At 48.2% G+C, this 23,384-nt stretch overlaps 1 protein-coding gene across 1 annotated transcript in view; it reads right to left on the reverse strand.

Moving 5' to 3' along the window:
* Positions 1-22,616, reverse strand: part of MIS18BP1 (MIS18 binding protein 1) — a 32,609-nt gene extending 9,993 nt beyond the window's left edge. The window contains exons 1-12 of the mRNA XM_056851081.1: positions 22,067-22,616; positions 17,612-18,078; positions 12,296-12,375; positions 9,283-9,413; positions 7,815-7,905; positions 6,330-6,483; positions 5,724-5,739; positions 5,226-5,392; positions 4,807-4,896; positions 4,258-4,336; positions 916-1,807; positions 431-617 (exon numbers count right to left, since the gene is read on the reverse strand). Coding sequence (XP_056707059.1) covers positions 431-617; positions 916-1,807; positions 4,258-4,336; positions 4,807-4,896; positions 5,226-5,392; positions 5,724-5,739; positions 6,330-6,483; positions 7,815-7,905; positions 9,283-9,413; positions 12,296-12,375; positions 17,612-18,078; positions 22,067-22,616 — 2,904 coding nt within the window. The remainder of the gene's footprint in view (positions 1-430; positions 618-915; positions 1,808-4,257; positions 4,337-4,806; positions 4,897-5,225; positions 5,393-5,723; positions 5,740-6,329; positions 6,484-7,814; positions 7,906-9,282; positions 9,414-12,295; positions 12,376-17,611; positions 18,079-22,066) is intronic.
* Positions 22,617-23,384: the final 768 nt, after the last annotated feature.

The following is a 23,384-nucleotide window of genomic DNA, read 5'->3' on the forward strand; positions in this document are numbered from 1 at the left end:
GCTGCCTCCTCCCACCATTCCTTTTCCCTCAAACTTTCAGCTCACAATTTTCTCAAATATCACATACAGAAGAATTCATATGAACACCGGAATTCATTCTCTGTGTTGACATAGATTCTCCATACATAATTCACAGGAGAGCCAGCGTGGCACAGTGGTAAAAAGGGTCAAAGCAGTACCTGGGAAACCCAGATTCGAATCCCCACTCTGCCAAGGAAGCTTTCTAGGTGATCTTGGGCAAGTCTACCTACCTACCTCACAGGGTTGTGAGGATAAAACAGAGGAGAACAACGTAAGCCACTTGGGGTCTCCGTTGGGAAGAAAAGCAGAAGTACAGTAAATAAACAAATAGTATGCCGTTCCTGGAGGTGAAGGGAGGAGAAGGGCCTCCTCCCGATCTGCCTGCTCCCAAGGAGTCCCTTGATAGGACAGAAGGTGAGAGCCCCGTACCTTTGTCTTCCTTCTGCCCAGTCTTGGTGATCTTCTTCGGGGCCTGCTTTCTGCCTTCCTGCTCTGCCATGTACCTCTGCTGGCACTCTTCAGCCGATCGGGACCCCACAGCCTCGGCCACGCGCAGCCAGAACCCGCCCAGGTGTTTTGGGAAAGAAGCCACAGCCCTGCAAGACACAAAAGCCACATGAGACTCACAGCTGCCGTCGGACTCTCCTGACATCTCCCGCCGGCAGCATCCACGGCCCAGGTCAGAACGCTGCAGCCGTTCGTGACCTGCAGAGGAGACATAGAGGACCTGGGCCGAGATCTGGAAGTGGATGGGCTGGGGGGAAGCCTAACAGAGACGCACAGCGGCTTGGGAAGAGTTGGGCCCTTGTTCTGGAGGAGCCGCGGCCACCGCTGCACCGTCAGGCAAGAGCCTTCTGGACCTGCCCTGCGGAAAAGCCGGGCTTCCCTCCTTGCCTGTGCAGCTTCTGCAGTTCTGCCTCGGTCCAGACTTCGCTGCCGTCAGAAAGCCAGCCCCCGCCATCCCGCTCCCGCCTCTTCTCCGACGTGCTTCCTGCTGCTGCAGCTGAGGACTTGGCACTGCTGGGCTCCGCTCGGTCGACTCTCTGGCCAGGAGCCTTCCCCTTTTCCCTTCTGAATTCAAAATCCCCGGGGCTGGATTCACTTTCCGACTCTGGTTCAAAGATGTATTTCTTGCACTTCCGGCTTCCTTGACGCAAACGCTGTCGGCTCCACCTTTGGAGTCCAGGAGAGCCGTTGGCCAAACTGGAAGGAGACGGGCTTTCCGGCTTGCCATTCTGGCAAGATGACATGGCCCCTGTCGGCCTGCTTTGCAAGGAAGGGCCAGGAGGGTCTTCTTTTCTCTCCGGCGCAGAAGGCAGCTTCTTTATATCGCTGGGCTGCTTTTTGTCAGGCACCGACTTCAAGTTGGGCACCTCCCTCCTGAACGAGGGCTGCGCTTTCCTCCTGATAACTGGGAAATCTTGACTCGAGTCGCTGCCCTCTGTGGAGTTTTCTGCACCTGGCTCCTTTTGGCGAGGCTGTTTCTGTGATCGCAGCATGTACTTGAGGTGGGCTGGCTCTCTGTGGGCGGGCTCTCTGTCCACGCTTTCTCTGCCCCCGTTGCTTTCCAACGGCTCAGCTCGCTTCCTCGGGGGCCAGCTGCTCTTCTCGCTCGCCTTCTTGCAGTTCAGTGGGGTCAGGGTAATGACAGCCCGTTTCCTGCAAATGTCCTCGGGGGAAAGATCCTGTGTATTTTCTTCAGAGTCCGAGACAAAATGCGGTGGCTTTTCCTTGCCTCCAGGTTCCACCACTTTTCCGACGCTCTTTGGTTTTTTACTATTCACTCCTGGAAAAAAAGAGAGGTTGTCCATCATAGAGTGGCATAATCTCAGATTGGGACAGGAACTGCAAGCAATTTTGGTCCAAGGTTTTGTAAATCAGAGCTAAAGCGAATATACCCTTTGCTTTCAGCTGTGTTTCTGTTCAGAAGAGAGACAGACTCACAAGGTATTCTTCATAAAACTGAGCAGAAACTGTAAGAGAGTATCCGTGTCTGACTAGACTGGGGAGGCCATGGGCTCACGGAAGCTCATGGTGGGGGTGGTCGCTGGGCCATCACTGTCTCTCAACCTCACTGGCTTCTTGTGAGGATAAATGGAGGACAGGAAAACCACGTCCACTGCCCAGAGCCCTTTGGAGAAAGGGCAGGATTAGAAGAAGAGTTGGTTTTTTTATATGTCAACGTTCTCTGCCAACGTTTAAGGAAGAAACAAACCGGCTTACAATCACCTTCCCTTCCCCTCCCCACAACAGACACCCACCCTGTGAGGTAGGTGAGGCCGAGAAAGCTGTGACTAGCCCAAGGTCACCCAGCTGGCTTCATGTGGAGGAGTGGGGAAACCAACCCGGTTCACCAGATTAGCCTCCACCACTCATGTGGAGGAGTGGGGAATCGAACCCGGTTCTCCAAATCAGAGTCCACAGCTCCAAACCACCGCTCTTAACCACTACACCACGCTGGCTCTCCAGAAATGTTTACAAAATGTTGTAAACAGAGACACAGCGCAATCCGCAGAAGAGTTACACCCTTCTAAGCTCTCTGACTTCAATGGACTTGGAAGGATGCCCATCGGTGAAGGCCCTGCGCCCACCAGGCTGCCAAAAGCTCCACTTGTTTCCCTGCGACCGAGGAGTCAAAACCAAGGACAGAGAGAGGACAGGCAGGTCCGGAATCGCTCTCGAGGCCTGCAAACAAGGGGAGCCTTCCATTTCTCAATGGAGTTCTGAGGCCCCCGTCCCCTCCTCCCGCTGAGACCCTCAATCCGATCCCTGATCTCTTCGTTGTTTTGAAGGACACCCCCTTGGAAGCCTAAGCGCGGTGTGGGAGCCCTCAAACGAGTCTCAAAACGCACCTGGTCTGCCGCGGCCAAGGCGAATTCTCTCATGGCGTCACTGGAATGCATAAAGCGTTTACATTCCCCCAGCTCCAAGGCAGGCCTAATGCAACCCCATCCCTTGCTCCGAGGGAGACGTCGTCAAGGCAATGTGAACCATTCCCACGGACGGACAGCTGGGCAACCCTTAAGTATCGCTAATCCAATGCAGCCATTGATAGACAGCGTAACATCCGATCCACCCAGGATGAGCCGTCAAACCCAGTATTCACGCTCGGCCCTTTATCAATATGCTAAAACCATCCAACGATTGCCCCGCCTTGGGATGTCAGGTATTTCCCTCCTCATCTTCTGGCCAGATTTTGACAGTTACCTTGGAACTTCATATTTGGAACCAATCCCAACCCTGAGAAAGTGGGGTCTCATGTCTAGCTATGGGACCCTTCCCCATAAAAGGACCACCACAAGTCGGTGGAAAGTGTGTCAGGTCCTCTCACTACCAGGATACCCCTGCAACCGCTTCGCAGGCCCCCCTTCTCTCCTGGAAACTCTGCTGCCTCGGACACCTGCTGCACGGGCTCCTCCGCTTCTCACCCACCCTGGAGCAGGTTGTATTGCCCATTTGAATGTCCTCCCTTCCCTCTCCATGTCTCTTCTCTTTCCCTTACCCTGTCCTCATAGTGTGTATGCACTGGGAGGGAGAGGGAGGTTGATTCACGGTCGTCTTAAGGGGTTCATTGTTCGGGTTTGCCCCTAGTTGTGTGTTCGATTGTTAGTAAATAAATCTTTCATTGAACCAGTTGGCCTCTGTCCCTTTTACATTGGGAACATTGCTCTGGAATAAAACTTCCATATACAGAGACAAAAGTTCCCTTCTGGAGACCCTTTGACAGCCAATTCCTCCCCCCTCTGGGTCCAGTTCAGGTGACAGAACATCTACCGCAGAGGGAACACAAGGAGAGCTGTACCACCACCTGGCCCAGATCATAAACACACAACAGCTGAAAAACGTGCCTCCTCTTAAGAACGACTCAAAGGGCAGGATCTAGACTCCCCTCCTCCTTTTATCAGGCGAAGGGTCCTCTCCCTCTCAGAAGCTCCTGCCCCGAGAATCGTCTCTCTTTCAGAAGCTCCTGCTGGGCTCGATCGGTCTGTCCTCCTCTGCTGAGGAAGCCAGCCAGTCTGAGCCAAGGGAAACTCCTTCCCAACTCCCAAATTGGCAACCTGCCAGACCCTGAACAAAGCCCACCCCAACCAACCAAAGCCCCCCGCCCCCGCCCAGATAGCTCCATGAGGCTCCGGCCCAGAACTCAACAACTTCTTCGAAGGATTCAGACAATCTGAAGCAGAACATTCGAGACAAACTCTGTACCTTTTGTTTGATGTGGAGGCATTTTTTTACCCGTACTGACACTGCCCTGTCCAGTCTCCTCTGGGGAGCGGAGGTTTTTCGTGTGCTGAGGTCTTGCACTGCTCACTGTCTTGAGAAGAAGAGCAATGGATGTAAGCCAAATGCAGCCACACACCTTCAAACGACACCACCAAATGCAAACGGCCTTTTGAGCTGCACTAGAGCAAGCAGTCTGACCCCTCCTACCGCCAAGGGGTGTCGTGGGGGCACGGGGCCAAAGCTTAGCATCAGAGCAAGACGCTGCTCCCCACAAAATGGATGCCCCTCAGAGAGTTTTGGGATCCATCTTGTGTGTCAAGCTTGGCCGGAAGGCTGAACTTTCCCCCTGGCCCTAAGGTGTGCCTGGCTGGACAATGGGGCTAGCTAAACCTGCTGTGTCACCCATCTCTGCACCCATCCCAGCTATTAATCGGTATTCAGGAAAATAGCCCAGGCATTCTGTTGGGTCCTGACGACTGACTCATCTAGCCTCTCCTATCTTTTTGTTAGAACCCTGGAAAAGCAATCAATTCTTTGTTCCTGGCTTACCTACCAGCTTACCTCATACCGCCTCAGGACCCATTTTGAGATGTAAATATTGGTCCCTTGGCCATTCATAGTGTGCGTGTGTTCTGGATCCTTGTACTGGATCTACGGCACAGACAGCCCAGGCAAAAGCTAAAAGAGGTCATGGTAATGAGAACTGTGGTGATAGTAGATCTGAGCCCTGTCCCCAAGGGATTGAGGTATCCCCAGAGTCAGGGACTAGAGGACCCGGCCAAGCATTTTCTAACAGCCCCCCACCCCCTGGGATTCCCAGTATTAAGAGAAGCAAGAAAGTGAAACCAGTGCAGTCTATCGAAAGCTGGTCTCTCTCTCTCTCTCAAGCTCTGCAGTAAGCAGCCTCCTATCAGAGTTTCTAGACATTCTAGAACAGAGATAAAACATACCGGCAGGAGAGGAAAAAAACCCAAACTTACAGGAGTCAAGTAGTTGATGCTGCCTTTGGTAATCGTCACATTTAGCCCCTGATCAACAACGATCCTTTCACCGCACCAGTACTGTAGTGGGGGCTTAACGCGCCGGCCGCTACGGGTGAAGCTGGCGTTGGGGTCATGCTGCAATTGGGGTGTCTTTTGCTGCTTGCCTGATCAAGACCAAAAAAAAAACAACCTCTCCTCAGCAGCAGGAAACAGTCTCCTCCCTACTCTGAACCGCAAGATGAGCTGCAAATACCAACCCCAACATGAATCCTGGGAAGGCTGAGGGACAAGAGGCAGCAGCCAGGTACCCTTTCTTACGTTGGGCCTCTCTACATTGATACCTACATACGAGATACGAAGGGACCAATTTTTGGCTGAAATGTGGGGTGAAAATACATCGCAATTTAAGAAGGATGTAGACAAGCTGGGACGGGTCCAGAGGAGGGCAACAAAGATGTTGAAGTACTTGAAAGACTGTCATAGAGAGGAGGGTACCGAGTTGTTTTCTGTTGTCCATGGAGAGTGCGATAAAGTGAAATGCTGAAGATTTAGAAGGGAAGCCCAAGAGCATTTGCCCACAGAACAACGTGCCTCTTAAACCAAACACTGGACACAATCCACTCCTCAGCACTGCACGATGGGCACATAACCGAAAGGCCACCACTGCACGTAGCACGGGAACAGCCACGGCCACGACAGTGGAAAACATCCAATGCAGAAGGAAGTCGCGATATACGAGAGTTTCACAGGAACAAGCAGCCAACGCCTTTTGGAGCAAAATTAAAATGGCATTTTGTGGCCTGAGCAGGAGCCAAGTAGCAGGACAAAGGCGATGGGGGGGGAGGGGGGAGAGAGTCCCCCTCCCCACTAGGAACCATCCTGAGCCCTGCTCAAGCCGAGGAGTGGGTGGGGGCCCAATCCAGACCACAAAGCAGAGGCCCTTTCCTTTTTTATCAGAGAGCCATTCAGTCATTGTATAAGACAAGAAACGCTTGCCAATGAATGAATAATGTTGCATTATTCAAGAAAGAACTTGAGGGCTAGCACAGCCCTCCAAGATTGGCTGAAGGAACAACAAATGGACCTACTTGGGTTTCCGATCTTCAGTTGCAATACTTCATAAGTGCAGTTTTTTGTTCTTTGTTTCCGCTTAATATTGGGAGGTGGCTCTTCCCCGCCTGCTCCTTCTGGTGTCTGCACGGAATCTTCTGTCTCATCATTATCTTCACATGAATCATAGGATTTTTGCACTTTCCTAGAACTCTGTGCATTCCTGGGAAATTCATTGAAAACAGAGTTATTTTTATTTTTATTTATTTTTCAAATTTGTTGTCCGTCCTTCCCAGCAAGCCGGCTCTGGGGAGTTAGTGAGCCTGATCTGACAAGAAGGCCTTTTGTGAACCCGGAGCAGCGTCTACAAAACACACACGGGAAAACAGTGTTGTCATACGACTGCTGGTCAAAGCTGCAAGAGGATGGCCCTTCCTTCATGCTCTCCACGGTCATGGGCAGACAGGGCCGCAAGACAGACACTAAAAGAAAGATGTAGACAAGCTAGAATGGGTCCAGAGGAGGGTATTCAAGATGGTGAGGGGTCTTGAGACCAAGTCCTATGAGGGGAGGTTGAAGTTGCTGGGTATGTTTTGCCTGGATAGGAGAAGGCTGAGAGGGGATATGATAACCATCTTCAAGTACTTGAAGGGCTGCCATATAGAGGAGGGTGCCGAGTTGTTTTCTGTTGCCCCAGATGGTCGGACCAGAACCAACGGGGTGAAATTAAATCAAGAGTTTCCATCCAGACATTAGGAAGAACTTTCTAACAGTTAGAGCGGTTCCTCAATGGAACAGGCTTCCTCTGGAGGTGGCGAGCTCTGCTTCCTTGGAGGTTTTGAAGCAGAGGTTAGCAATGCTGACTCTATGACCTTAAGCAGATGATGAGAGGGAGGGCATCTTGGCCATCTTCTGGGCATGGAGTAGGGGTCACTAGGGGTGTGGGGGGTAGTTGTGAATTTCCTGCATTGTGCAGGGGGTTGGATAGATGCCCCTAGTGGTCCCTTCCAACTCTATGCTTCCATGATTCAAAGTGCTCGAGCAGGAGAGGAGCAGCTCTCCAAACGGACCACGTCAGCATGCAGCAGCAGAGACCAGGGGCGGTGGGAGACTGGGATACAGAATAAATCAGGACCAACTGACGGAGTGGGCAGAAGCAGGGATGGGGGACAGAAAGCCGGCCTCAAAGATGTAGCGGAAGCTCGTTTGGAACTGGGTTTGGGGCCCGGAGGCTGAGGCAGGCGCTGGTCTAGGTGGTGCCACAGCAGGCGCTCAGTCCTGGTTGCTGCTGGAAAGGGGTGTGACATGATGGGCCTTGAGTCTTCATGGTTGAAGGGTAGAGGGGAAGGGAAGAGAGGCCTTCCTTCGGCCAGCATTTCCCCATCACAACAGGGCTTGAGGGACAGTTGCAACCGGCAGCCACACACAAAACCAATGATGTCAACGAAACTTACTCCCCAAAAGTACAAAAGTAACAAATTGCCTTTCTTACTGTGATTCCTGAGCAACGAATCAATGCTTTTTGGCTACATTTACCTCTTCAAAGAATGGAGTAGATCGTGAACGTATGCTTTCCAATTTTTTGGTATTCCAAACGCAAACTTCGTTATGAATTTTGTTGGTATTCCTGTTTGAAACAAGACACAGCATTGGGGCATTTGTTATGTTTTAGCATGAGTGTGTTTACTTCACATCATATTTCTGGAGAAAGAATAGGACAAGGGAGGAAACTTACATTTTCTACAAAATCACATAACAGGGACCAAGAATGCTCATCTGGACACACCCTGAGAAATTAGAATGGCAGCAGCCCCCCCCCCCCAGCACACAGCCTTTTGTAGAGATTGTTTTCAGACAGCTCATTTTAAAACCAGATCCAGTTTCAGAGACTGGAAATAGTATTCTTACAATGCCATCCTAAGTAGAATTACACCCTTTCATTGAGCTGGATGGTCCAGGCTAGCCCAATCTTGTCTGATCTCAGAAGCTGAGCAGGGTCGGCCCACAAAGGAAGTCCGGGGTCCTGGTACCATCATAGAAGCATAGAGTTGGAAGGACCCATAAAGGCCATCTAGTCCAACCCCCTGCTCAATGCAGGATCAGCCTAGAGCATCCCTGACAAGTGCTTGTCCAGCCGCTGCTTAAAGACTGCCAGCGAGGGGGAGCTCACCACCTCCCTAGGTAGATCTTTCTTATCACCTACCACTTCATCCTTTTACTTGGAGATGTGGAGGATTGAACCTGGGACCTTATCATAGAGTTGAAAGGATACAGGATATCTAGCCCAACCCCCTGCTCAATGCAGGATCAGCCTACAGCATCCCTGACAAGTGCTTGTCCAGCCTCTGCTTAAAGACTGCCAGTGAGGGGGAGCTCACTACCTCCCTAGGTAGCCGACTCCACTGTTGAACAACTCTTACTGTACAATTTTTTTTTCTAATATCAAGTTGGTACCTTTCCGTGGGCAATTTAAACCCATTATTGCGAGTCCTATCCTCTGCCGCCGACAACAGTCATTTTGCAGCTACACCTACCATCAGGGGGACGACCCCTGCTCTAGCACAAGACAGAGAGCGATTCTAATCCAGTCTTTTTTTTCCCCGTGCCAATTTTCTATTTGTTAGCAGCTTCGTCTTAAAATCAAGGGCACAAATCACAAAATCACACAAGGTTGGAAGAGACCACAAGGGCACCTTTCAAAATATAATTCTTCGCCCATACACTGGAGTGGTACCATCCGTCCCACCACCTCATTCTGCTGCCTGTGGAGACCAGGCCCTCACTCACTGGCAAATCTTCGCCCTCTTTTTGGGTGCTGCTGAGGGCAGGGGTGGGCTGAAAACCTTGGCCAAGCAAGCTGGTCGCACTCTGTGGCAGCAGAGGCGGGAGATGGTGCCACCCAGTGGGCCTCAGTATCTCCAGAGGGGGAAGGGGAAACGCTGGCCACCAAGGGATCCCAAAGGAAGGCCGGACTCACCAGAGGCAAGGGGTCAAGTTCTCTTACCTTCTTTCCTCATGGTAGCTGCATCCATTTGGCCTTCTAAGACATAGACGTTTCCAGATGAGGTTTTAACTTGGTTGTGCGCAATTCGTTCCACAATCGCATTGCTGTGCCAATAAATGTCTTTCATCCCTCTAAAAGGAAAGGGATGGGCAGACAAAGGGGTTTCATAGAGAAAAGCGGGGGTCTCCAACTTTAGGGCCTGTGGACATGTCTGAGAAGGGGCAGTGGATGCTACCACAAAGGGCGCGGCCAATCTGCAGCAAGCAATGGCCCTTCCCTTTCCTCCTTCGCCAGCCACTAGTTTCTCTTCTCATCACACTCCACAGAATGAATCCTGTCGCTACCTGTCAGGCAACCGGAGAATCTTCGTCGCTACTCGCAGTTGCCTCTAGCTCCTCCCTGCCCGCCCCCAAAGTAACTATGGGGAACAATAAAGCAACAACAGGGAAGCCGGCAATGTTCTGCATTTCACTCCAGCTTTCCCAGAGGTGAGGAGGAACGTGACAGCCCAGAGAAATTTGGGGAGTAGGTCAGGCATCGTATTCCCTATTACTATGTATGGGTGTGCAAGCTGGAAATTAAAGAAAGCTGATAGGAAGAAAGTAGATTCCTTTGAAATGTGGTGTTGGAGGAGAGTGTTACGGATACCGTGGACTGCCAAAAAATAAATCAGTGGGTTCTAGATCAAATCAAGCCTGAACTGAACCTAGAAGCTCAAATTACTCAACTGAGGCTATCGTATTTTGGTCATATTATGAGAAGACAAGAGTCACTGGAAAAAGACAGTCATGCTAGGATAAGTTGAGGCCGGCAGCAGGAAAAGAGGAAGACCCAACAAAAGATGGATTGACTCAATACAGGAAGCCATGGCCCTAAGTTTGCAAGACCTGAGCGAGGCTGTTAAAGACAGGACGTTTTGGAGGACATGGATTCATAGGATTGATGCGAGTTGGAAGCGACTTGATGGCACTTAACACACACAGGTCAGGGAAGGGTGCTTCTTTCCCCCAGGACGTGAGCAAGACCCACCACCTTTGGAAGCTGGAACTTCTGGGGTCATGAAGAGGCGAGGGAGGGGGCCTTCTGGTTGCCTGCAGCACCCCACCAGGACAATGCGAGTCCCCGACAGACAGACAAGCAGCAGGCAGCTAGGCAATGTGGAAGGCAGGCGTAACAGATGGGACGGTGCAAAGGGCACGGAGTTCCCAACTGAGGAAATTACTTTCTACTGCTCTGCACCCTGCCGAGGGCTCTTTCTGACCTCTGGCCCAGGGAGGCGAGGGAGCTCCAGGGCATGCACTGGCCGGTGTTCTGCTGAAGATGGTGGGAGGAGAATGCAAGGAATAAACAAAATTATGACTTTAACTTGCAGGTAAGGTGCAAAAGAAGCTGGGTCTGGGCCTCCATTTTTTAATACAGGAGGGAGGGAGGGAGCATGCTTTTCTGTTGTCTGATATATATATGCCAGGTGAGAGCTTGTCATCTCTGTGTCAGTGTCCTGTCCAGAGCCAGGTGAGGGCTGGTACCCGGACTGTTGTCTGTCTTGTCTCACCTGCTGGCTGGGTATGCACCTGGGGGAGCGGAATGGGGAGGGGCGATCAACAGGGTGTGGGGTAGGGGGAGGTACGGTGGTGGGAGAAGAGCAGGCCAGGCAAGGGGCAGCGGTCAACTGCCTGCTGTTGCTCCTTTGGGTTGCTCTTCCAGCCAGGGTGATGCTGGTGCCTGAATCGACACCCCGCTGGGCCTCATTATCTGACTTTTAAATGCCATAAGAACATAAGAAAGGTCCTGCTGGATCAGAACAAGGCCCATCAAGTCCAGCAGTCTGTTAACACAGCGGCCAACCAGGTGCTTCTAGAAACCCACAAACAAGATGACTGCAGCAGCATTATCCTGCCTGTTTATTTTTATTTACTTATTTATTACAGCCAAAGGTCAGCATAAATTATCCTGCCTGTGTTTCACAGCACCTAATATATTCAGCATGCTCCTCTGATCTTGGAGAGAATAGGGATGCATCATGACTACTATCCATTTTTACTAGTAGCCATGAATACCCCTCTCCTCCATGAACATGCCCACTCCTCGGTTGGCTGATTTGGGGGACTTCAGTATCCGGGCTGAGGCTGCCTTGCCGGGAGCAGCTCAGGATTTCATGGTCTCCGTGACAACCATGGACCCATCTCAGGTAATAAAAGGCCCCTCGACATTGTGCTTGATCAGGCACTTTGATCAGGGCAGGAAGAAGGTGATCTGAAGGGGGAGGATTGAAGACACCCCCCTTGTCATAGACAGATCACTACTTGCTGGGGTTTAAACTCACAGGGCTACCAAGAGTCCAACAGGGATGGGGGAATTGATTATGGTGAGCTGGCCCCATAGCCCGATGGATTCAGATGGGCTTCCAGAAATCGCTCAAGATAGGACTGGAGGAACTTTGAAGGGGCCCGAACCTCTTTGCATTGCCTGGCTTGCCTGTTATCGCAACACAGAGCTGGAAGGGGGATCAAGGGTCATCTAGTCCAACCCCCTGCACAACACAGGAAACTCACAACTTCCTCCCCCCCACTCCCCCAGTGACCCCTGCTCTATCTCTCTGTTTTATTATTTTAATGCTGCTTGTCTTTAAAAAAAATTTTTTTTAAAGAACTGTTGTACTGATGTTACTCATTTTATTTGCTCTGGCGGTGTTCTTCCCCTCCCGTGGTCTGCACGGTGTTTAAACAGTCAGATGACAATTAAACGTTAAGAGATTGCAACTGGAAAGACACAAAAATGCAAAGGAAGAAGGTGTAGGATGAAGTGGCGCTCTTGGGACTTCTTTACTCTCACGCTGCAGGCGGGAAAAGAATGAACAACGACCAAGAAGGAGTCAGAGGCAAAGGACAGCAGCTACTTTTTGTCTCCAAGAGGATGATGGGAAGAGCCCCAGCATTCAAAATTAAGTCCTCAGTTCCCCGAGAGAAGGGTAGAATATAAAAGCAGTGAGCCAGCCTTCGGCCGGGGCACTTGCCTTCGTTTTCCTTCCAGGATCACCTTGGTGTCGTTCAGCACCTTGAGTCTCCAGTGGCTGAGAACAATTTGCTGCTGCACCTTCGTGAGCAAAAACAAGAAAACTGTTAAGGATATCATTTCTGCCTTCACTGAAAGGAGAGCGTGACCAACCAAAATAGAGCGGCAACCTGGGATTAGGGTTGCCAACTCTGGGTGGGGGAAAACCTGGAGATGTGGAGGGGGAGAAGAACTTGGGGAGGAGAGGGATCTGGGCAGGGTACCATGCTACACAGTCCACCTGCCAAAGCTGCCATTTTCTCCAGGAGGACTGATCTCTGTTGTTGGGGAGATCAGTTGTAATTCTGGGTGATTTCCAGGCCCAACCTGGAGGTGGGGCAACCCAACTGAGCTACAGACATGCGGGGGCAGTGCGATCACATGCCCAGTTCACTTAAAATGTGCTTGAAGAGTAAGAACCATGCATTTGGAGTTCGTATGTGGAGAGCCTGACATATTGGGCGCAGTGCATGTATCTAGATGTCATGGTGGGCAGGGAGGTGAGAAGGCACGTGTTCCCACTGATATACTAGAGCAGTGATAGTGGTTTGGGAGCCAGATGTGGCTCTTTGACACATCTAGCTGTGGCTCTTCTGAGCACCTTACCCCAATGTAGCACCTCCCCCGTCAAGAAGTTGACCTTTCAATTTCTTGGAGTGTGTTATTTCTTTGGTTCAGGCCTGGGAGGCCTATGAGTTTTGTGTTATTATGATTTTGGAGCAGTAAAATAGTTACACTTTGAAAACTGCTTTTGGTGGAGGGAACAAGATAGGCCCCAGCTGGTGCTCGTTAAAGTCTCCTCTCACCTATCTGGAATGCAAATCCGTGTGTGCTACAGTAATTAATCGGTCAGCCATTATGACAATGTCCAGGTGCAGGTAGTTCTGTAAGCTTCCTCACATGAACACATCACTTAAGGAGTCAGCATTTCTGGCCAAGTGATTAATTACCAGCTAAGTGCTTTCGTTTTCTCGATTGGTTTCTATGAGCTCATCCTTTTGAGAAAACGAATATAAGGACAGACCAACCCTAAACAAACTATGCACACTTTGGGGTACAGCAGCTGTGCTGGCGGCATCACAACCCATTTGATTTTGGCCCTTGAGGGGGAAACTGGTCAAGCTGACCTGCTTGGAGAAACCTTTGGACAATCTTTTGAAACTTGAATGCTGGAAGCATCTTTGGGAAGTTGGTAACTATAAACCTGATGCAAGAAACCTTTGCCAATCCTTTTGAACCAAAAAGGCTTTTGAATGTATTAGCTAGCTATGCTAAATAGTTTATTATTTTCTTGCTTGAAATTTCATGACTTTTCCTTCCTGTAAACCAGCATAACTTTGATAAATAAATTGTTAGCCTTTAAATGGACTATGTCTTTTGATTTTGGGATTCCAAGCCTAAATTCTAAGTGCCTTGTTTGAGTGTAAAAACCACCTACCAAATAACCTAAGACATTTTGGGAGTGTAATCTTTCCCTGGCAGGCCTCTACCTTGCAGGGTAAGAGTTGCAATTAACTTTTGAAGCTTGTCAGGGGTTACTCTGGACCCTGTGCCTGGAGGCTTAACTTTTGGTCCAGAGTTGGTGGCAGCTACTGATTAAACTTGGGGTTAAAGCCTGGAGTTTAATGTTTTGTCCCTTTGGGGAAACTTTTGACTAAACCAAAGCAGCCTTCAACTGATGGAGACAGGTTGGGGAGCTTCTTTGACACCCCCTATTTTAGGAACATAGGCAAGCCCTGTGAGGCTTGGGGTTAGCAGGTGGTTCTGACCTTACACAAAACAGAAATGAATAAACAAGACACCAGAGAAATGACATCTCCAATTTCTTAGAACACCAGATACCCTTCTCAGGGATTGTCAAATTATGCTCCAAGGCCCATGACGTTCACACCAGCACAACTATAAAAGTTTTGCCAGTTGTTCCTCATGAAAAGTCTCTGCCAAACAATTCAAGGTAATTTCTATTTCTATTTTCTAAGCAAATGGCAATTTCTTTCAAAGGCCACGTTACCCCCTTCGGCTCAACTCTTCCCCAAAGGCCTTGTCTCAGGGAGCACCAGGAATGAGGACGGGGCAGCATTCGGGGCAAGGAGGCAGCCTTGCCCTCCCTCTGCAGCAGCGAAGAAAGGATGACCAGAGTAGGGGTAGGTGACAGCCCACCACAACACAAACTTGCACAGCTATATGCAGCGGCTCCGAGAAGACTCTGAATAACACTCTTAGGGAAGGGCTGCAGGCAGGCACTTCCTACGTCACAGGCCAGAAGTTCCCTTAACACGGCTGCATTTTCCCAACCAGGGTAAGACTCAAAGAAACGGCTCCTACAAGTGTTGAGCCCCACAGCGTTTTGATTGGCATTCCTAACTGGAGGTTTTAAATTGTTGACTTTTTATTGGTATTTTTAATAGCTGTTGTTTTTATTCTGGGTCTTAAATTTATTTTAATGTTTTATTTATGTTGTAAGCCGCCTTGAGTTCCACTTGGGAGAAAGGTGGCTAATGAATGTTTTAAAATACATACATACATACATAAAGAGGTGATACTAAGAATCTCTCAGAAGACATCCAGAGATAAAATGCCAGAGGGCTGGTGTGGAGAGGGGCGGGCAGCCGATACCTCCCCACACGCACACTTCGCTTTTGACCCAGATGCTCTGCTAGAGATATGAAGGGTCAGAATATAAAGGGTTTGGTTTGTGTGTTTTTCCATTTTTTTCCCTCCAATTTTTCCAACAGAAAAATTGGGAAATTTGGGGTAACTATGAAAAAAATAGCCATTAATACTGTAGACATATACAACATTTTAAAGAATTGTTTCTGTTTAAAAAGGTAAAGGTCCCCTGTGCAAGCACCGGGTCATTCCTGACCCATGGGGTGACGTCACATCTCGACGTTTACTAGGCAGACTTTGTTTGCGGGGTGGTTTGCCAGTGCCTTCCCCAGTCATCTTCCCTTTATCCCCAGCAAGCTGGGTACTCATTTTACCGACCTCGGAAGGATGGAAGGCTGAGCCAACCTTGAGCCAGCTACCTGAAACCAACTTCTGTCGGGATCAAACTCAGGACGTGAGCAGAGCTTGGACTGCAGTACTGCAGCTTACCACTTTTGGCAACAATTAATATGCTCTCATGTGTTTAATTATAACACGATATTGAAGTATTTAGTGTTTTCAGAATTATGTTTATATCTAAATATGCTAGTAGTTCTATCTATTCTACTTCTCATCCAAATAATTCTTTTGTTTACTATAGACTGTTTTCCTCTTTCAAGTCCCCCCCCCCTATCTTTCTGATGGAAAATACGGGTTGAGGATCCCCTTACCCAGACATCCACTATCCAGACTAATCCAAAAACCGGACCTTTTGGGCCGGCACGCAGGCATTACTCACAGGCCCTCAGCAGTGCCATCGATGGTTCAATGTACACAAAATTATTTAAAAATATTGTTTAAACTTACATTCAGGCTATGTGTATAAAGTATATATAAAACATAAATGAATTTCATGTTTAGACTGGGGTCCCATCCCCAAGATATCTCATTATGTTTATGCAAAAATTCCCAAAATATGGAAAGATCCGAAATACAGACCCTTGATAGTCTGGTTAAGGGATATTCAACCTGTATTAAGATAATGGTGCTATGGTGAAAGAAGGCACAGAAATGTTCAACTTTCTCAATCCATAAATATACCAAATAGTACACTAGTACAATAGTATATGTTAACTAAGTTATACATGACACATTTTATGTTGTTAAATTAAGCTTGCTAGGTACATATATTTCAGATTTCCCCAAAATGTCAATTTCTCCACCAATAAAACCTCAGGTTTTTTCCTGCGGCTAAAAACTTCCAAAATTCACATCTCTAACCTGGGCTGGTGGAAGAATAAGGAGGGGCAATATCTCATTTCCTCTCTTTACAGCAAACCCCCCCCCCCCACACACACACTGCCCAATGGCATTCTGTTCAGGGGACTCCCGTGACACTGAGCAACAGCTCTGTGTTCAAGAGGCCGATTGGGGTACAGGGAGCGGTCTACCTGTGTGAGCACCTGCGCTGACACAGTCGACAAGATCCAGCCCAGAGACATGAATCAAGCATGACATCTGAATAAGGAAGGGTGCCGATTAGAATCATAGAGTTGGAAGGGACCACCATCTAGTCCAGTGGTTCCCCACCTTTTTTTGACCAGGGACCACTAGGACATTTTTGTTCAGTGCAGGGACCCCAAGGTTCAAAATAAAAATTCCGAGAATTTGAAAATAAACTTTAATCATAACTGTTAGTTAAACATTAAACTCAGAATAATATTTGAATATATTTTTTATAATAGAGGATTTTTAATTGAAAATCAATGTGATTTGTGAGCTTGCATTCTTTTTACAAGCTGGGCAATTCTGGGGCTAATACTGTTGCTCAGAGCTACACAAATATCATCACTTGCTTCCAATCGATTTCTGGTCTTGTTCTTAATTATAAGCAAAGCAGAAAACCTTGTTCGCATAAATAAGTTGTGGAGAAGAGCATAAGATATCGCAAGGCGAATCCCCGAACTGTAGGATATGAAATTGCTTTTTTACACCAGAACTCTTCAAGAGAAACTGATTCAAATGCATCCTTACAGTGCCTATCATTTTGGAATTCAATGAGCTCTTCCTGGATTTCTTCTGCAACCTCTTCAACAGCAATACCAAAAGGATTGCGAATCAGCTTTTGGGTATCTTTTGATTCGGTCTGGTTATATTCCGGGAACTTTATAACTTTGTTTCGCGGACCTTAATTTAGTTCTCGCGGACCCCTGGGGGTCCACGGACCCCCTGTTGGGAACCAGTGATCTAGTCCAACCCCCTGCACAATGCAGGAACCCCCCAACTACCTCCCCCACACACACCCAGTGACCCCCACTTCATGCCCAGAAGATGGCCAAGATGCCCTCCCTCTCACGAACTGCCTAAGGTCATAGAATCAGCATTGCTGACAGATGGCCATCTAGTCTCTGATTAAAAACTTCCAGGGAAGGAGAGCTCACCACCTCGAGGAAGCCTGTTCCACTGAGGAACCGCTCTAACTGTTAGAAAATTCTTCCTAATGTCTAGATGGATACTCTTTTGATTTAATTTCAGCCCACTGGTTCTGATCCGACCTTCTGAGGCAACAGAAAACAACTCGGCACCATCCTCCGTCTGACAGCCCTTCAAGTACTTGAAGCCCTTCAGACTTCCTTAGGCTCACCAAGTATTAGCCAAACTGGAAAAACACAATGAAAGACCTTCCTACCTCCTCAGGTGTGTTGCCGTAGGCTGTATCCCTGCATGGGACACTCGAGGGCACCTTGAAAGTTGCATCAGCTGGTTTTTGTTTCCTGGGTATATGGACTTTTGGAGTAGCAAGTATATCCCGCAAGTCTTGTGAAGCCCTCTGATGTTCGGCCTCCAACACAGGCACCCCGCTCTGGCCTGGCTTCTGGTTGCATTCCGGCAAAGCCTTTTCCTCTTGAGGAAGCCTAGCAAGTGGCATGTGAGGATCTGGACCACAGGTCACATCTGCGGCATTAGCGTTAAAGGTGTCATTTTCCAATTCTGTTACTTCCAAGAGAAAAGCATCATCCTGACCACAGGTGGTGTTCGGATACCCTTCACTGAGATCATTTAGCTGTTCTTCAGCTGCATAAGATGTTGTTACAGGCTGCTTCGCTGGAGCTGAAAGGGGACCATTTTGCTTGGCTTGGTAAGGTGAAGAATGTGCTACAGAGAACATTAAGAACAATCCTGTTAATAAATTACCATTCAGGCCACACCCATTTGATGACTGAAGCCTTCCTTGGAAAATTAAGACCCTAGGTTGAGTTAATCCACTACTCCAGATCCTTCAGAACGATGAGTCCCCCACACAGCAGGTACCCCACCAACTTGTATACATGCATCCCAGTAGAGGGACTACAGATGCCTTAAGATTCCCAAGTACATTTAGCAAGCATGAAGGCATCCCAGAAACATCAACATTGACCAGAAAGCTGGTCTCATCCCTAGACATGGATTGGGTAGGCAAGGATAGGATATTGTGAGACAGTATCACCAGCGCTATTCCACACTTGCTAGGAGGATGCGCTCTGATCTGGGTGGCCCAGGCTAGCCCGATCTCATCAGATCTCAGAAGCCAAGTAGGGTCCGTCCCGGTTATCACTTAGATGGGGGACCACCAAGGAAGTCCAAGGTTGCTACGCAGAGGCAGGCAGTGGCAAACCTCCTCTATTTAACTTTTGCCCTGATCTGGATGGCCCAGGCTAGCCCAATCTCATCAGATCTCAGAAGCTAAGCAGGGTCGGCCCTGGTTAGTACTTAGATGGGAGACCACCAAGGAAGTCCAAGGTTGTTATGCAGAGACAGGCAGTGGCAAACCATTTCTAAGCGTCTCTTGCCTTGAAAACCCTATGGCGTCACCATAAGCCAGATGCAGCTTGTAGGCACTTCCCACTACCAGGAGGATGCTGGCCCAGTATTCCAGTTGGCTCCACACATCACTTCATTCTTGGCCCAGGAGAGAAAGGCACACAACTGAATCACCATCTAGGATACATGGACCTGACCAGGGCAGCAAAACACTAAGCAAGGGGCCTCTGTTTTATATCGTTGCCTTTGGTCAGAGTGTTATTACTGTTACATTTCACCTTGGTCTTAGAGATTACGTATTATTTTAATGTCTGGAGCCTAATATCTATATTATTTGACCACTGAAGAAGGCCAGTGGGCCGAAAAGTGTTTGGTCAGGGTCAATAATGGTTCTTCGTATTTATGCACATTTGTGAGGCTATAACTGAGGCCAGGATATGTGTTTAAGGAATATTGTATATATGTTCCTATATTTGTTTAGATTTATGCTTTTAACTTACCGTATACATATTCAGCCCATACATTTATATTGTCTTAACTTTTTTTTTTTGGTTCTTAATTCAATTCATTTGGGGTTATTTCCCTTTTCCTCTTTTGACCGGTATTACCTGTTACACTGGACTGAAAGAGACTATACAGATTAAAACACACATTATGGGGAAATTCCAAATTTTTAGAACTAGGAAATAATACCTTGCCTGATTAATGCTTATTTGGGATGCTAGACAATTAGCTGCAGGACCAACCAAACCTTCTCCTCATCAAATATTTTGAGAGAGCTCATGCCAAACAGCTTAAGATGCCTCCGGTGTGTATTTTCAACACCAAGGATATGATACTATTAAGGGGAGTGGAATGAAGGCTGCCTACAATCTTCGTTCCGGACTGGAACCTTACTGTAATCTCAGAATATTTTGTGCACGGGGGAGATGGGAGGACAACAAACACTTTGGGCTGTGAGGGAAGAGAAAAGCATTTTTTCCACTGAAACATTTCAGAAGGTATTATTTTATTTTATCTCGGATTTGGAAGGGACCGCCACAGTCATCTAGTCCAACTGCCTGCTAACACGGGAACTACAACTACTATATCCTCGACAAGAAAGTATCCAACCAGTACTTTAAAACCTCCAGCAATGAAGAATCCACCACCTCACGAGGGGGTCTGGTTCCTGTATCTCTGCCTTTCCCCTTGGAGCACTTTGTAAGATTTCTACACAACTTTGAAACTAGGGGGTAAAATGGAGCATGGGAAAGTTTGCTTCCTTTAAGATAGAGCCGACATTCCTGTTTCAGCATTAAGACAAGAGGATACCATTCTGGGCCCGGACACAAATATAAAGCCAGCCAGTTGGTGGACAGTCCACCTTGGGCAGAAGTACCTCGCTCCACTGGTTTCTGTTCTGCCCTCTGTTTCATGCGTGAGAAGAACTTGTGAGGAGATTCTGGAACCACAGGGTCAGCTGCTGCCAAGGTCACTGTTTTGTTAGTTGCTAAACGGACGGGCTGTGAAACTGAAGAGAGAGCTCCTTCAGACGCTCAAATCCAAGAACAAGCAGATCACAGCAATCACTCCATATCACAAAATTCCCAATTTAAATTTGCACACCATTACACAATCGAAGAAATTATTTTAGGCCCTTAGTGAAATGTTTTGGGGGTTTTCTAGCTCTGCTCTCTTTCTTTCAGCATGTTACATGATGCTACATTTCTGACAGGGATTTTATCTCCTGCTTTTGACTTAGCAACCCTGTCTCTGGCCTTTACTGCCTTCCCTACCTTAATCAGGCCTGGTCAACTAATTGGTCCTCCTTCCAATTTCTAATGCTACGTGGGGGGAGGGGGTCCCCTGGCTGCTGCTTCTATACCAGTGGTTCCGAAAGTAGGCAGTACCACCCCCTGGGGGGCGGTGGGATTACCTAGGAGGACACTAAGAGGCAAGGGGGCAGCAGGGGGGGCACTAGAGGTGGGCCCCTTCAACTGCGTTGTTCACTAATTTACAATAGATCAAGCTAAGGCGCCATTCTGGCAAATTTGATAGAAATTATCAGAAGAGCTGGTATGACTGGATCAAGTTCACCAGTTTTGTTGAATAAATTTCAACTAAAAGTTTTAAATTGATTTTGAATAGATGTGCAATTAATTGTTACTGTTTTGAAATCGTATTGTTATTATCTTCTTCAGTGAGTCATGCAAACCCCTATTTTGAATAATGCTTTTAGTAGGATAAGGGGCGCTGGGGTTGAGTTTGTGGAATTGAGGGGGCTGCGGCCTGAAATGTTTGGGAACCACTGTTCTACACGCTTGCACGACATGGCCAGGCATTCTCTCGGCTTAGACAGGCAGACTTCAGACCTAGTATTAGGATGGAGTCTTCCCAAGAAAAGTCCGTTTCAACTCTCAGGGGAGCAGCTGCCGCGCATGCTGTCGACTGTTCAGAGCCTGTCAAGTGCTTCTCTTCTCTTGCATTTCTTACTTTGCCTGTAAGTGATGGCTCTCTGCTATTGGAAGGCCTCGTTAGGTAATGTGCTTTACAACCTTGCTGTTGCAGTAAATTTTGCAGAGTGTAGCTCTGCACATGTGAGACTGATTTATTTGCTCACCTCTGCTAACATCCTCTACAACTATTGCATTTAAAAGAAGAGTTGTTTTTTATATGCTGACTTTCTCTACCATTTAAGGAAGAATCAAACCAACTTACAATCACCTTTCTTTTCCTCCTCACAACAGGCACCTTGTGATGTAGGTGGGGCTTAGAGAGCTCTAAGAGCTGTGACCAGCCCAAGGTCACCTAGCTGGCTTCATGTGTAGGAGTGAGGAATCAAGCCCGGTTCTCCAGATTAGCCTCCGCCACTCATGTGGAGGAGTGGGGAATCAAACCCGGTTCTCCAGATCAGACTCTGCTGCTCATGTGTAGGAGTGGGGAATCAAACCCGGTTCTCCAGATTAGAGTCCACTGCTCCAAACCACCGCTCTTAACCACTACATCACGCTGGTAACCAATACTCAATCAGGCATGGCCATTCTGCAAGCAATGATAGGAGGTACATTTTTGAAATCCCAAATTAAAACAGAAAAGATGTTTGTGAAATAAATGAGCAGGGTGTAAAGAAAGGCAGAATACAACAGCATGAGTTACTAGGACAGGGGAAAGTAAGAACAGGAGACTAAAAGTGACACAGACCCAAGAGAATGGCTGGCGAACAACAAGTTGAGGACAAAACAACAGCGTACCGCAGCAGCATCTTTAACCCCAAGAAACAGAGGCACAGAGCCAAGCTCGCACTCACAACTCAAGCATGAACTTTCCGCAAAGCAACATGCTCACGAAGGACAAAACCAACCTCTGGGCTCTCCGAGAGGCTTCTTGAACAGGTCTTCCTTTGGTGCGCTCACAGCCATGATTTTTTTATCCTGCCTTTCCAAAGGGTTCAGATGTCTAGTAGGAGAAACAATGAAATCTGCGGTGCTCTGGGTGTCCGACAGTTGCCTCCCCGTCAGCTGCTTCTGCTGGTGGGCAATGGCCGCCCTCAATGGCGTTCTGGAGGAGGATTTTGCTGGAGATTCGAGGGACAACGGCTCACACGCTTTACGCTTCAGCAGCACCTTCTTTGTCACAGCTTCCTCTTTGGGGTGAACGGCAAGCCACCCTGACCCACCGCCAGAGACTGGCTTTATGGCAGTGATGTTAAGGAACCCTTCCTTACAAGAGCCACCAGTGGGAAGTAAAGTGGACTGGAAAATGTTTCTTCTGTGCGCATCGTTTTCCAAGCCCGCCTGACAAGAAGGAGCAGCTTCTCTTCCTGCAGGAGTTGAAGCTGCTCGAAATTTCGCAAGGTGCTTGAGAGGCGTGTCCCCAGGGATGCTGTTGAGGAAAACGGCCTTCAAAGGCATCCCTTCTCTTCTAGGTGAAGAAAGGAGGCAGCAGCCCGGGAGCCCTCGCCCTTTGAGAGGTGTGGAAGTCATCCTGACAAACGCTCGTGTGCTGCAACGGCAAACGCATTAAAATTTCTTTGGGGGGATAACTTTTAAATTTAAACAAGGAAGGAGACTGGAAGCTGGGGAAAAGCAATTTTTTTTCTTTACATACCAGCTTTTGAAAGGTAGCATTGGGAATCTTGATTGGTTTTTATGGCTACGGGCACAAAAACATCATTGTGTTTGTGTGTCAAGTCGCATCCAACTTATGGCGACCTCTTTTTGGGGTTTTCATGGCAAAAGACTAACAGAGGTGGTTTGCCGGTGCCTTCCTCTGCACAGCAACCCTGGTATTCCTTGGTGGTCTCCCATCCAAATACTAACCAGGGATGACACTGTTTAGCTTCTGAGATCTGACGAGATCAGGCTAGCCTGGGCCATCCAGGTCAGGGCATTCATTTATATACCTATCTAGAAACATCTGTATCTTGTATCAAATAACGGTTTAAGTTGTTCCATATCTAAACTGCAAAAGACACATTCTACATCAGAGAAAAACAAGCAACGGCAACTACGGCCGTTATGTGATCAATTGATAAAACTGGGTTAATGATCCTTTTAAAATTGTGCCTAGTAATGGACAGACCAGGGGTGCACGACTGTCAAGGCTTAGGTGGGCCATAAAGGAGCTTGACTGGAGCTCAGCAGAAAACACCCTGTAACATCCATTACCGCCCTGTAACT

This window comes from Euleptes europaea, chromosome 6, assembly GCF_029931775.1.
Source record: "Euleptes europaea isolate rEulEur1 chromosome 6, rEulEur1.hap1, whole genome shotgun sequence".
In the NCBI taxonomy this organism is placed as follows: Eukaryota; Metazoa; Chordata; class Lepidosauria; order Squamata; family Sphaerodactylidae; genus Euleptes; species Euleptes europaea.